The following is a 14644-nucleotide window of genomic DNA, read 5'->3' as shown; positions in this document are numbered from 1 at the left end:
CACAAACTCATTCTCCTTATCTGGAATAAGGAAGAATTACCACAACAGTAAAAAGAATCAATCACTGTTCCAATTCACAAGAAGGGTGACAAAACTGACTGAAATAATTTATCGAGGCATTTCTCTTCTGTCAACATCCTACAAAATCTTTTCAAATATTCTATTAGCAAGATTGACCCCATACACAGATTAAATTACACTAGTTAACAAATTTAAACTTTTTGTTTGTTACATGAGAAAAATCACCTGATCTTAAAGAAACTTTTTGCGCTGAATTCGAATATGCACTCGGTTTCTCTCCATCACGTACAGTTTTCCCGTAACAGAGGGATTTTCGGGAAATTCCCTCAAAAATTTCCCTTTTTCAGATATTTTATTCCCCTAGCTCCTGTCCCCTTACATATAGTAACATAAAAATTATACCTAAGTATACCTTGATTTATATTTAATAAACCCTAAAAGTTTCGTAAAAATCGCTTTGTTCTTTCTAGAGAAATAAATATATTTGTATGTATACTGTGTGCAATGTTTATTGCACCTGATAGTAATGCTTTCAGATCTCCTGAGTTGGGGTAAAAACGATTTGCTTTATTACTACAAACACAGACATAAAAATGAATATTTACAATAGTCAACAACACACTTGTATTGCTCTCTGTAAATTAGAAACGTGTATAAAAATAGAATGTACTTCCAACGTATATTTTTTTTAACGTACAGTATATGTATATCTTAATACATATATATACAATTCTCCAAGTTTTTTCGTTTTGTTCATGAAATGGTTATCAATATTTGTTATCAAATGTAACAGAATGCAAAAGAAAGAAAGAATGGAATACAGACTCATTGTTGACAACAATGAAGTAATGCAGTCTGAATTTTCCACTACGGTATCCTTTCCCCCCTCCCCCGCGCATTTCTTTCTTTCTTGTGTTCTTGACACCTGGTGAGGGAGTTTTGTACATTTTTATATTGATGTGTGGTTTAACACTACTTCACTTTCAAAGTTGTCTTTGCTGCTAAGAGTGCTTTCATGTTTGATCTTAACGGCATTATACCCAACTAAGACCAGAAGTTTAGTTTGTGATCAGTACAATGGCGTCAAGAGGACGGCGTTCGTGTGTTAACTCACCAAATAGTTTTTGTTATGTGTGTGGCCAGTTTGTAGTTAAAGGACAGTGTAGATTCATTACGCCATCGGTGAAACTAGCATATTATATATATTTCGGATGTCGTGTGGGAGATCAGGACAAAACTTGGGCACCCAACATAATTTGTGCGTCGTGCTACGTCACTTTACTTGCATGGGCCAAAGGGAAACGGAGGTTCATGAAATTTGCTGTACCAATGGTATGGAGAGAACCCACCAACCATCTGGATGATTGTTATTTTTGTCTCACAGTAGTTAAGGGACATTCTAAAACAAGCAAATACACAATAAGTTATCCCAACGTTAAATCCGCAATTAGACCTATTCCGCACGGGGACGAACTTCCACTTCCCGAGCCCCCTACCAACTGGGAAGAGATATGGCCAAAAGACTCTGATGATGATCATGACCTTGATGAACCATCGACATCAACATGTACATCCAAGGATCCAACGTTCATCCCTGACTGTGTTCGCGAGCCACATTTCATCCGGCAATGTGAACTTAATGACCTAGTCCGTGATTTGCACCTGACAAAACAAGAGGCGGAACTTCTGGGATCAAGGCTCCAGCAGTAGAACTTATTGGATGCAGAAACGAACATATCAGTGTACAGGAAAAGGCATGTTCAATTTTCAAGCTATTTCTCAATGCAAGATAATGTGTGCGTATGTACGGATATAAATGGGTTGATGGCGGAGCTAGGAATTCCTTACGTTCCAGAAGAATGGAGGTTATTTATCGACGCGTCAAAGGTCAGCCTTAAAGCTGTCCTTTTACATAATGGAAATAAAAAACCTTCTATACCACTTGCGCACTCAGTGAAGATTAAGGAATCCTATGACACCATGTCAACTTTGCTAAATCTTATAAATTACAAGGACCATTGTTGGCAAATATGTTGTGATCTCAAGGTAGTTGGTATTTTATTAGGACTGCAGTGCGGTTACACGAAGTACCAATGTTTTTTATGTTTATGGGATAGCCGAGCTGATGACAAACATTATGAAGTGAAGGAATGGGAACCTAGAGTGAATTACGTACCTGGAGAATGCAACGTCAAATACGCTCCTTTGGTAGATCCTAATAAGATATTACTACCGCCACTTCATATCAAGTTAGGACTTATGAAAAACTTTGCAAAGCCATGGACACATCTGGTGAAGGTTTCAAGTATTTGCGAGATAAGTTCCCTAACCTGAGTGATGCTAAGATTTCAGCGGGAGTGTTTATTGGTCCCCAAATTAGGAAATTAATGCTTGATGATAGCTTTGACAGCAAGTTAAACAGTGCTGAGCTAGCTGCCTGGACAGCATTTAAGTGTGCTGTGCGCAACTTTCTGGGCAATAACAAAGCTGAGAGTTACACAGAAATCGTACAGGACATGATACAGAAATACAAAGAGTTGGGTTGTAGGATGTCTTTAAAAATTCACTTTTTGCACTTCCACCTCAGCTTCTTTCCTGCTAACCTAGGTGCTCTCAGCGACGAACAGGGGGAAAGATTCCACCAAGATATAATGGCAATGGAGAAAAGGTACCAGGGACGATGGGATCCTTCAATGATGGGGGACTATTGTTGGGGTCTTGTTAGAGAATGCAACATTTCTTACAAAAGAAGGAAGTAGTGTACGTTTTTGTAACCCAATGGAAGTTTCATATATTGTGATAGTTTTGATTGTTTTTTCATGACCTTTTGGTACATTTGTATTATTGTTTATTGTAAATTGTCACACTTGTAAATTATATTGTATTATATTTTATATATGTGTTTGTGGTAATAAAGCAAAACGTTTTACCTCAACTTAAGAGATCTGAAAGCATTACTATAAGGTGCAATAAACAGTACACACAGTATACATACAAACATATTTATTTCTCTAGAAAGAATAAAGCGATTATTACGAAACTTGGAGGGTTTGTTAAATATGAATCAAAGTATACTTAGGTATAATTTCTATGTTAGTATATGCAAGGGGACAAGATCTTGGGGTGTAAAATAAACGAAAAGGGAAATTTTTGAGGGATTTTCCCGAAAATCCCTCTGTTACGGGAAAATCGTACGTGATGGAGAAAAACCGAGTGCATATTCGAATTCAGCGCAAAAAGTTCCTTTAAGAGCAGGTATTTTCTTTTATGTAACAAAACCTTTGTTAACTAGTGTTATTGGATATTATCAGTGCGGATTTAGACGAAATCGATTAACTATCGACCAAATATTTACCATGCGCCAAGTACTCGAAAAGAAGTGGGAATACAATACCCCGGTACATCAACTATTTATTGATTTTAAAAAGGCTTACAACTCGGTTAGGAGAATACCGAGAAAGCTAATTAGATTAAGTTATGTTTAAATGAATCCCAAAGTAAAGTCCAGGTAGGAAATTTTTTGTCCACGAACTTTCAGGTCGAAAATGGCCTGAAACAAGGAGATGCGTTGTTGCCATTATTATTCAACTTTGTTCTGGAATACGCTATAAGGAAAATCAAAGATAGCAATTAGGGCCTAGAGTTGAACGGTATTCACCAGCTTATGGCATATGCTGATGATGTAAATTTAATAGGAGATGACAGGAGAACAATAGAAAGAAATACAGAGATCTTATTAAACGCTTGCAGGGACATCGGTTTAGAAGTAAATGCAGAGAAAACTAAATACATGGAAGTGCGTCGGGACCGTAATACGGCAAATTATGGATGCGTTAAAATATTAAATAAAACTTTTGATAAAGTGGATACTTTTAAATATCTAGGATCAATATTAACAGACGAAAATCATATTCACGAGAAAATTAAATGTCGACTAAAAGCAGGGAATTCGTGTTATTATTCAGTTAAAATCTCTTGTCGTCGCTAATTCTGCCAAGGAATTTGAAGCTTAAAATATACAAAACGATAATCATGCCTGTTGTTCTGTATGGTTGCGAAACATGGTCACTTACTCTGAGAGAAGAACATAGACTAAAAGTATTTGAGAACAAGATCCTGAGACGAATATTCTGATCCAAGAGGAACGGGAATGGGGAATGGCGGAAACTTCATAACGACGAACTACATAATTTATACGGTTTACCAAACATTGTTAGGGTCATCAAGTCTCGGAGGCTTAGGTGGGCAGGTCATGTAGCTAGAATGGAAGAAAGTAGAAACGCCTTCATAGTCTTGACCGGAAGACCAATTGGAAAACGACCATTAAGAAGACCTAGGCGCAGGTGGGAGGACAATATTAAGCTGGATCTCGCAGAGATAGGAATCCAAAGTAGAAAACTGGATCCAGTTGGCTAAGGATAGAAGTCAGTGGAGAGCTTTTGTGAACGCGGCATTGAACCTCCGGGTTCCATAGGCCATAGAGTTAGTTAGTTAGTTAGTTAATATGAAAACAGGTTATGCTTTTTCCCATGCTCTTCGTGCTTTTTTTTTTTTTTAATTAGACGGCCATAACATATAATTCAATGAATCCAGTTTTATATTGTGCTATGAAAGGTAAATCACCAAAGACAGTGAATAATGAATCTGATACTCGAACTCCTGTGTGGAGAGAACATGGTGGCTTAGTGGTAGAAGGTGTGATCCCCTCCCAAGCAAGCTTATGGTAGAAAATATCGTGTCAAGTGGTAGAGGGTGCGATCCCCTCCCAAGCAAGTTTATGGTAGACAATATCGTGTCTGTGGGTTCTCTCGGGTACTCCTGTTTGCTCCACATTCTCATTCCACCAGTTCTTCCATTATCATTCACTTACCTTAATCACATATCACACTTAGCCTAAAGAGCATAATCGTGGGACGTTAAACTGAAAGATTTCATTTCAAGATTTTCGAACTGCTGTACAATCTACAGTTCTTATAGAGTACTTGTCTGCAGTACACAAACTGGATGAAGTTAGTCGCACAAGAAAACTTTTCGCTCAATATTTCATGCTAGTAACCCGCCTTTCTGTAAGAGCTGGGAGATCAGGTGACCGGGACCTACATTTATACAGTATTCAGCAAATGCTTCCATATTTGCGTGCTTCTGGACATATTAATTACTAGAAATATGTGGCACTATAAAGTATCTACAGGAAGTGGAGAAGTTAAAGGCACAACTTCCCTCTGAAGGATTCGATAAATACACTAAACAAGCATATTTTAGCATAGGGCGTAGTAATAAGTTTTGAAGTGACTGGGCTATCTACTTTTACTGCGCTATTTTCCACATTATCCAAAGATATTTATTCAAAGCCCTTCTAATTGACATACTATGCACTTCACTCGTTGTTTACTACTCCAGTACCATATCCTGTCCATCTTGTTCACTTCGACTTAATTATCAGCACACCGTATTCAGGGACGAGTAAACAATTCATTTTTGAAATCTGAGTTACAATTTTATAATTGTTCCTTTTTCAGAATAATATATAAAAACATACTAAAATTGGAAGTGTTGAAGTGTAAATATCAGTTAGTGTAATGGTAGAGCGGAAATGATTGTAGAGTTAGGCAGGTGTTCAAGCGGTTATATATTCTGTATGGATGAGAGTCACGATTGATTGATTTAAGCCAACGTGATTTTTTTTTTTTAATCTATGATTTGAATCAAATTTATTTTACTTCAAACAGAAATAAAACTACATTTCTGACCATTCTGAAGCACTAATCGAATGTAAGTCTGAAATTCATATCTTAATCCATATGATGGTGGGATCTTAATAATGAAAGTTTAGACAAATTATGTCGACTTTTAGATCACAGTTAATGGGGCACGGATTTTGACAACGTCTTTCTTTAACCATTTCATGTTGTACAGGAAACTCTTCAAGAAAGCTTAAATCCATTTAATAATCAATAATCACAATTTTTAGTGCAGAATTGTATATATTCAGAGTAATATGTCGTAGCCTAATTTTACCGTAACTAAAATGTATACAGATAAATAAAGGAATGAATCGTTTGAAATTATTTTTTAACATAGTTAGTAGCTATCTCAAACAGACTTTTATCATGTCACTTTAATTAAAACGTGTATCCTATGGGGAAGGGGGATCAAAATTTATGCAAAAAATTGTTTGTTTCAGGAGCCTCTTAAATTAGGAAAACGAAACTTTTTATATAAATTCCTCATTAAAAAATAATTAAAGATGTGTCCCAGGACTAAAAAATTACACTTCTAAGGAGGAAAGTGAAAAATTTCTATAATGTTTTTTTTTCTTAGTGTGAGCTCAAAGAAACACTTTGGAAAAAACAAAGCATGAATATCCAGAAGTCCTTGATTTCCTTTTTATTCTAACACCACGTAATAGAATAAACTTGAAATCCCCGTTGTTCATTAAGTTAAAAAAAATGCATATAACTTAAATTGTATTCGTTTTTTTAAAGAAAAGAAGTACAATAATTAAAAAAAAGATGTAAATCGAATGTCATTTTTTTCAATCCTAATTAGAGTGAAGAGTATTCATCTGTGCAAATAAGATTTAAAATATTATATACGACGGAGAAAACAACCGGACTTTTCACATACCAAATCCTCTGCTGGTGCGAATCTATCTAATACAAATAAAATAAAGAGTTGTTTGTGTGTCTGTCTGTCTGTGTGCGGCCTGGGGAGCAGACGAGTGGACCGAGAGTTTCAAGACGAAGCTTTTTTTTTTTAATTCCAATCAGGGGGTCTCAGAGAGGGGGGGGGGTTACCAGGACATGTAAAAGTAGTAGAAAGTGACCGATATTAGCGTGAAATTCATTGTTTTCGCGGTCGCTGAGATCAATGGTGAAGCTCCAATCGCATTACCTTCCAAATTCACCCCACTCCGCTACGGGTCGGGGGTCACCGGGGTGAGCGGAGGATTCCGAGACATGTAAAAATAATCGAAAATGACCGATATTAGTGTCAAATCCATAGTGTTCGCGGTCACTGAGATCAATAGTGACACTTTTATTAGCGATGACTTTCAATTTCAACCACCATTGTATGCGGTCAGGGGTCACCGGGAGAAGGAGTGATTCCGAGACATGTAAAAATAATCTAAAATGACCGATATTAATGTCAAATCCAGTTTTCGGGGTTGCTGAGTTCAATGGTGAAACTCAAGATCACGTTTACTTTCACATTTAGCCCTCATCAGCTAAGGAACGGGTGCCATAATAAAGGGGGTCACCGACACATGTAAAAATAATCCACAATGACCGATATTAGTGTCAAATTCATAGTTTTCGCGGTTGCTGAGATGAATGGTGATACTCCCACAGGCGTTGACTTCCAAATACAGCCCCATCGGCTGGGAGCCAGAGGCGTTGTTTTTGAAAATTGGAACCAGGGGGGGTCATGGGGGGAGTTTACCGGGATAGTAAAAGTAATAAAAAATGACAGATATTAGTGTCACATTCATAGTTTTCGCGGTATCGGCTAGGGGCCAGAGGGATTTTTTCACAATTCGAACCAGGGGGGGGGGGGGTCTCAGAGGGCGTTTTCCGGGACATGGAAAAGTAGTAAAAAATGACCAATATTGTATCGAATCCATATTTATCGGGGTCGCTCAGATGTATACTGACATTCCTGATAGTGTTTACTTTCAAATTCAGCCCCCATCCGCCATCCCAATGAAAACACATCTACGTTGTTGGATATAGATTCACACAAAATAGATCCAATTTTAGAAATGTTTTTTAATTGTTCTTTTGTTGTTCAATTTGTTTACATTGATATTTTATCTGATCCGTGCGAAGAACGGGCATAATAATAGCTAGTTCAATGATATACAATGGGCCGCGCTGGCTCAGTGATAGAGCGTTCACCTCTGGTACATAGGGTCCCGGGTTCGATCCCAGCTCCTGCCAAGTGAATTTTGTGGTGGACAAACACCGTGTGTGTGGGTTTCTTGAGGTTCTCACGTTTCCTCCCACTTTCTTTATTCCACCATTTCACTCCGTCTCCTTTAGCCTAGCCGGCATAATCGTGGGACGTAAAACTGAGATTTCATTTTTTCAATAATACTAGCTGAACCTGCGCTCTCTACACAGCGCATCATTCGCATCTCCTTATCACTCTTTATAACATCTGTACATGTCCCTTTACAGACACAAGTGAAAGACGTATTGATTAAAAAAAGCCAAGGGGTATCATAAAGGGGAGACATTTTTCGATTATTTTTCTCAATATCTCGCACCGTTTGAAAGATTTGAGCCTGCTTCCGGTTGGAGTTTCGAATTCATGTATGACCAGTGTTTTCTTTCTTCTTGCATGCAGTATGTAATAAGCAAATACATTACATACACAATTAATTATAATGCCAGTTATATATGGTGTTCACTGGGCAAAACACTAAAAAAATTCATCTTAGACTGGAGAAATGGTTATCCTTCCTTTTCCATTATTTCTATTATCATTTATAATACGCCATGAATATTTTTATTGATAGTTCCCTAAATATTGACCGAGCTATAGCCCGGGCAGCCAGGGCGGTTTCGCCGCCTCTGGTTGCTTGAATAATATAAAATATAAAAGAGTACATGCAAGAATCACCCGAATTCGGGATATAAAGAATTATGCATAATGTAAACGTAAACTTTAATATATTCCTGTATGTTACTGAAAAAATCATAACATAATGATATGATTATTTCTTGCAACTACTGGTCAAACAAGTGATAAAAATTAAATTTTAACTATTACAAGAATAAATAACATGTATATAAACAGAACAATCCTAAAGCAAATCTCACAGTAGAGATAACTTTATATACAAATCAATTTCTTCTTCTTCAAGCATAAGAAAATCAGATAACATAAAGAAAGGTGTTTTAAAGGAGAAAAATCTCCTCTAGCTCTTTACCTGGTGGTATGGTTCCTAATATAGAGCCATACTTATTCTCTGAATTAGGAAGGTGCTTGCTCTATCATCACCAGATAATTGAGTGATGCGTTTACCTACTTCCTTTATAAAACTGAGGCCTTCTTTGCCCCAGGATCCACTGGATTCAATGGCAATGGGAACAAATTGGTACTTCTCTATTAGGTTACTGTATTTTCTTCTTTTTTCTGTTTCCTTTCGACTGGCTACATTGCCCGCTTGGAGTGAGGAGAAAGGAAGGTTGGAAGGGGCGAAAGTATCTGTGCATGTAAAATCCCAAATCAATGATTTGCCTCTCTTCCAAGGTATTAAGGTCATCCCATCTGGTCTTTTACCATCAGCTCTACTACATCCATTTGGCTCCCTTATTGCCGGTATACCTGCTGAAATGAGTGCTCTCATTATAATGTCATTGACATTCGAGTGTCGGGGATATCTACCTGTACTTTTTATGCAAGACAGTCCATGCAGTCCTTTTTTATCTACTGGATTCTTACATGACTGACATTTATGAGGTTCACATATATTTGCTCCCAAGCGTAACGCAACAGCTATTCGAAAACTCTCATTACTGAGATGAAGGCCTAGAGGGGACGAAGGTAAAGCTTTAAGCCAAGCTCCTCCTTCTATGGATGATGCAGCAATTATTCTAGCCTTGTCTTCTAGGCTGTCTGAAGACCGTAGGAAAAAGGAGAAGTGTGATTTAAAGATAGGTTCTTCCCATGTGGATTGCTTTGCTCTGGTACTAAATTCAGGTAATTTAGATCCAACTAGTAGTGACCAAGTGCAAGAGCAATCTTTTATTTCAGAATCCATGTGGAAGCTTATATCCTGTTGGAGAAGTGACTCTATTAGACATCGGGAACCATAGAATGATGCCAAGAAGGCGGGAATAGCCAAATCTATGGCTCGTCGGATGCCTAATCCACCAAAACCAACTGGCAGAGAAGCCTGAATCCATGTGTTGTCCTCAAGGAAGCAATTTAGGATAGATTCTAAACCAGATTTTACGGTGTTATCGAAGCGTTCTAATAAATCTTCTTCCTTATTATTTGGCCATTAAACAAACGCCTGAGACATATATAATCCCTATATCCAACAGTGTGGTGTTGGAATGTATAATGCTTAGGATGCTATGCTTTAGTTTTTTTTTTTTAATTTCAACACTTCCAATGTACCCGTAAAAATGTACTAAAGAAATAGTGCCCATGTTTTTTTTAAATATTCAATTAGAACTGGACAATCTACATGAAATTTGCAATATATAAGTGTAAACGTCATCTTTCTAGAGCCTGTAGTTTTCGAGATCTCATTGTCGAAAGTATTGGACACAAACATATAAACGCAGTTTAATAGAACTCGGAAGATGGCAGCACAATTCATTTGCATTTATTTCGGAGAAGGCTTATTAAAGGCAAAGGCCTTTGAACAATAATTTAAAAGGATAAACTTTGTGAAAAATATTTCTTTAAGTAATTTACTTAAAGTACACTCTTTTAAAAATATTTGTCTTTGTTATAAACGTGAAATCACAATTAACCGTAAATCAAAGGTTTGAAAGCTAAGGTTATAGGTTAGAGCTCGGTCGCTCTTAATTTGTACTATAGCATTTTAATAGATAGATACAAAGAGTGAAAAAGCGGATGACTGGACTGGAATTTTCCATTTGCCGTGCCGATGTGATCTAAGTAAAGAGCATAGACTCCAAGAATAAGAGAGCGTATGGCTGTTATGGGAAACGGACTGGGTAGCATAGTGGATGTTAACGCATCGGCACAACATGTCGAAGATCCTGGGTTCGAGTCCCGGTCCAGTCATCCGCTTTTTCACTCTTTGGATATCATTGAATTCGCACTTATAGAGGATTTGGTGTATAGAAAAAGGTTGTTTTCTCTTTTCATTAATACATAATAATAATATAACAGTCAAAGGTGTTCTGAATATGGACACTGGATTATATAAGTCATGTGATCTAAGTATAAATAACCGATTTTAAGAGTGAGAGAGTGTATGGTTGTTCTGGGAAGCACACCTGGAGCATAGTGGTTACCGCATTAGCATGGCATGCTGAAGCTCTCGAATTCGAGTCCCGGTCCACTTATGCGCTTTTTCACTGAAAATATATATCATTCAATTTATACTACAGAGGATTTGGTGTGTAAAATATCCGTTTTTTTTTTTCATCTTTTCATTAACATATGATGATAATACAACCATCAAAGGTGTTCTGAATATGGACACTGGATTGTCCAAGCACCTAAGCTAAGTTGCGGTACAAGCCATGTGGTCTAAGTAAAGAGCACGGAATCCAGAGAGAGTGTATAGCTGTTCTACTAAGCGGATTGTGTAATGTAGTGGTTAACGCATCGGCACGGCATGCCGAAGATCCCGGGTTCGAGTCCCTATCCAATCATTCACTCTTTCACTTTTTGTATATTAAGATTTAAAGGAGTTTAAGATACAGAAGTTGTGTATTTTGGGTATCAACAATTACGAAGGTTGAGATTAGACTCAAGCGAGAAATATTGATACAATCAGAAGATTAGTTATTAGGGTGGGCCGAAAAAAATTCTTTTTCTTTGTTTAAAACGCTATACTGCGGAAAACTTACCTCTATGGTAGGTAAATGAAATGCAAAAAAAAAAAAAAAAATATATATATTTTTTTGTTTACGTCTGTCGGTAGCGCAACGACCCTAAACTTTGAGAAAATATACGATTTTCATAGCTTTTCCAATACATGGAGAAAATACAAATAACCTCTATGACAAGTATCTATAGGTATATTTCAATAGAGAAAATTATAGAAAAGATAAATAAATGTAAAAAGAATACATTTTACAATTTATTAGTAGCGTATTACATCTATAAAACACATGTTTTTTAAAAAGAAGACAAATTTCCATTGAAACAAACATTTTTTCTGATTGTGTAAAATTTCAGTTTGTAATGAAATACAGTCTTTTACTTCTCTTTAGTTTCTTTTGATAATTTGAAAAATGATTTACAATATTGTTGCACGCTAAGTTAAATCAGTGTTTGATAAAGCTTCAATACAAACAGTAACGCCTTACAAAATCGTTCAGTTAATAAATTTCAGTTAATAAAATCATGTCAGTTATCGCAATCCTATGAAGTCCTTTAAGCGGGATAAGGAAAAGTTCAAAAAGAGAGCTGAAGATTTCAAAAGAAAATCTTTGTTTTGTTACTGTTTGATGTCTCTGCATGTAAGTGCAAAATAACATTAGACTGCAATCACCAAAAGGTCACTGATAGTGAGATCTGTGAATGTCCTGTGACTATTATCTGTAATTGTGAAAAATCAAAAAAGATACCCATCATTAAACTAAAATTCTTGTACTCCCGAAGAACGTTTGGCATAGGTAAAATTGGAAGTGTGGAAGTAAAGGAACCGAAGACATGAAAGGAAGTTGGTTGAACATAAAAGAACTCAGTCCAATGCTAATTTATTAGCAAGCCATCTTAGAAACTCTCCTGTTAAAAGAGGTAGGCAGTGATTCGTCTGACGAGATAGAAGATAGCAACGATGGTGATTTCCAAGAATTTAAGCCTGAAAGTAAGTCACCATGGCAGATGCGCACTAAATTGAATAATACTGCTCTGACTAGTATCGTTTTGGAGTATCAGATAGAGCAACGGCAGCTATCGCTTCAAGTGTGTTGCAAGATTTTGGTATCGTAATTGACGATGACCACATTCATGTTATTGACAAAAATAAACTTAGAAGAGAAGAAAGTGCTAACTGCTCAGAACTCCAAATGCAGAATAAGGACAAGCATAACCCACTTCAAGGTCTATATTTTGATGGAAGGAAGGATGACACTCTCGTGACTGAGAAAGTAAACTCAAAGCAGTTTCGAAGAACTATAAACGAGGAACATTACTCAACTTTATAAGAACCTAATTCTGTGTTTGTTGGTCATGTTTCACCCTTTTCTGGCTCTGCTCAAAACATTGCCAATAGCGTTCTTCCTTATTTGACTGAAGCTGGAACAGTTATGAAAACCGTATATTTTCACAAAGTTTAGGGTCGTGTCGCTACCGCCAGACTTAAACAAACAAACAAAAAAAAATCTATTGCATTTCATTTATCTATCATAGAGGCAAGTTTTTCGCAGTATAGCATTTCAAAAAAAGAAAGAAAATATTTTTCGGCCCACCCTATTAGTTATATAGTTATTTGGAAGTGAGGTGAGTGTCGTGTCAGCTTCAAAGCAGTCATCTAATGACCACTGCACTAATTCAAGTAGTAACAGCACATACTCTGATAAGATCCATCAAGTGAGCTTCAAGTGAGAGTCAAACATTTGGAAAATAACACATTCATGAATGCAAAGGAACAAAGTTTACAAAATTCTTGTAGCTTTTAAAATATATATAACTTTTCTTCTTTCTTTCTTTTAAGTCAACTGGAAAACACTAACATTTATTTTTAAAAAGAGGCAATTGGATAACTAACCTTCATTTTACTTTTATATTCTAATAATAACTTTTCATGTGCTTCGCCTCGTTCTACTAGTTCACTTTGAAGGTCTTCTATTTGCTCTCGGAACTGCGTTACTAGATATTCCTCTGATTCTTCTTTCGCAGCTGAAAGAAAAAGAACACATTTTCATAAAGGTGTAGTAGACAGTTAAAGACTATCCTTAACTATTTAACCTTAAGCAAGTTGTTCCACCAGTTCGTCAATTGCGCACAACCTCTTCAGTTTAAGGAAAATTCATTTGGCTAAACGAAAACAAATAATGGATTATTCATTTAAAATTTATTATGATACTGCATGTGCCCATTTTACAGTGGAATGAATGATAGTTAATAATAATAATAATAATAATAATTCTCAATGAAATAAAGGAACAGAAAAAGAAAACGAAAAATAAAAAGAAACTAAAGAGAAGGCAGGTCAGGTAAAAATATCTGAATCAGAAATATATATATGTAAAGAAGAGTCACGCTTTATGAACATGTGAAGGAAATCTACAATTTTCGCATGATAAATTATGGGAATAACTCTCTGGAAGAAACTAACTTTATTAACTCACGAATCAACGTACTATAGGGATTTTTACACGAGGGGAAGGAACTTTCAAACAGTAAAATATAGTCAAAGATATAATGAGGTAACTAAATTAGTTATTCACTACGTAACAACTATTAGAGCTATGACGAGTCACTATTTTCTTCCTCAACACTCTTCTTCTTTTCTAAACTTGGTATGTGCTATTTCCCTTGGTACTTTTATCTTCCAACAAGCGCAAAGAAATTACTATAAGACTGATCCGAAACCAGAGGTTCATCAATAAAGGAAAATCTACATAGAGATCTGCTTTCGGGAATAGTTTTCAGATATCACATGACTGTTTCACTCATTGGCTACAGTCAACAGCAGAAAAAACTGGTGGGGAGAAACTAGAGTTAGAATGTGCTAAGTATAGTTTCAGACTCAGTCAATTGTGTTTGTACGGAATCCACTTTCTACCAAAATGAGCGAAAATATATATATAATATAGAAATGTTCCAACCACGACAAAGTTTGAGTTAAGTTACCTATCCAATTGCATACCACTTGGTCCATATTATATGAAAAATAAGAAGAAAACCATCATTCACTTTCATATCATCAGAAAATCATCATCTTCATTCTATTGGT

At 36.3% G+C, this 14644-nt stretch overlaps 1 protein-coding gene across 4 annotated transcripts in view; it reads right to left on the bottom strand.

Moving 5' to 3' along the window:
- LOC145671176 (uncharacterized) overlaps window positions 1–14644 on the bottom strand; it is a 126268-nt gene that overhangs the window by 26696 nt on the left and 84928 nt on the right. For all 4 annotated transcript variants that reach the window (XM_081740022.1, XM_081740023.1, XM_081740021.1 and 1 more), the window contains one exon: window positions 13454–13584. In XM_081740022.1, the coding sequence (XP_081596148.1) occupies window positions 13454–13584 (131 nt within the window). The remainder of the gene's footprint in view (window positions 1–13453; window positions 13585–14644) is intronic.

This window comes from Thermobia domestica, chromosome 15 (assembly GCF_964235325.1).
Source record: "Thermobia domestica chromosome 15, izTheDome1.hap1.1, whole genome shotgun sequence".
In the NCBI taxonomy this organism is placed as follows: domain Eukaryota; kingdom Metazoa; phylum Arthropoda; class Insecta; order Zygentoma; family Lepismatidae; genus Thermobia; species Thermobia domestica.
This window is presented reverse-complemented; position numbering and strand designations above follow the sequence as displayed.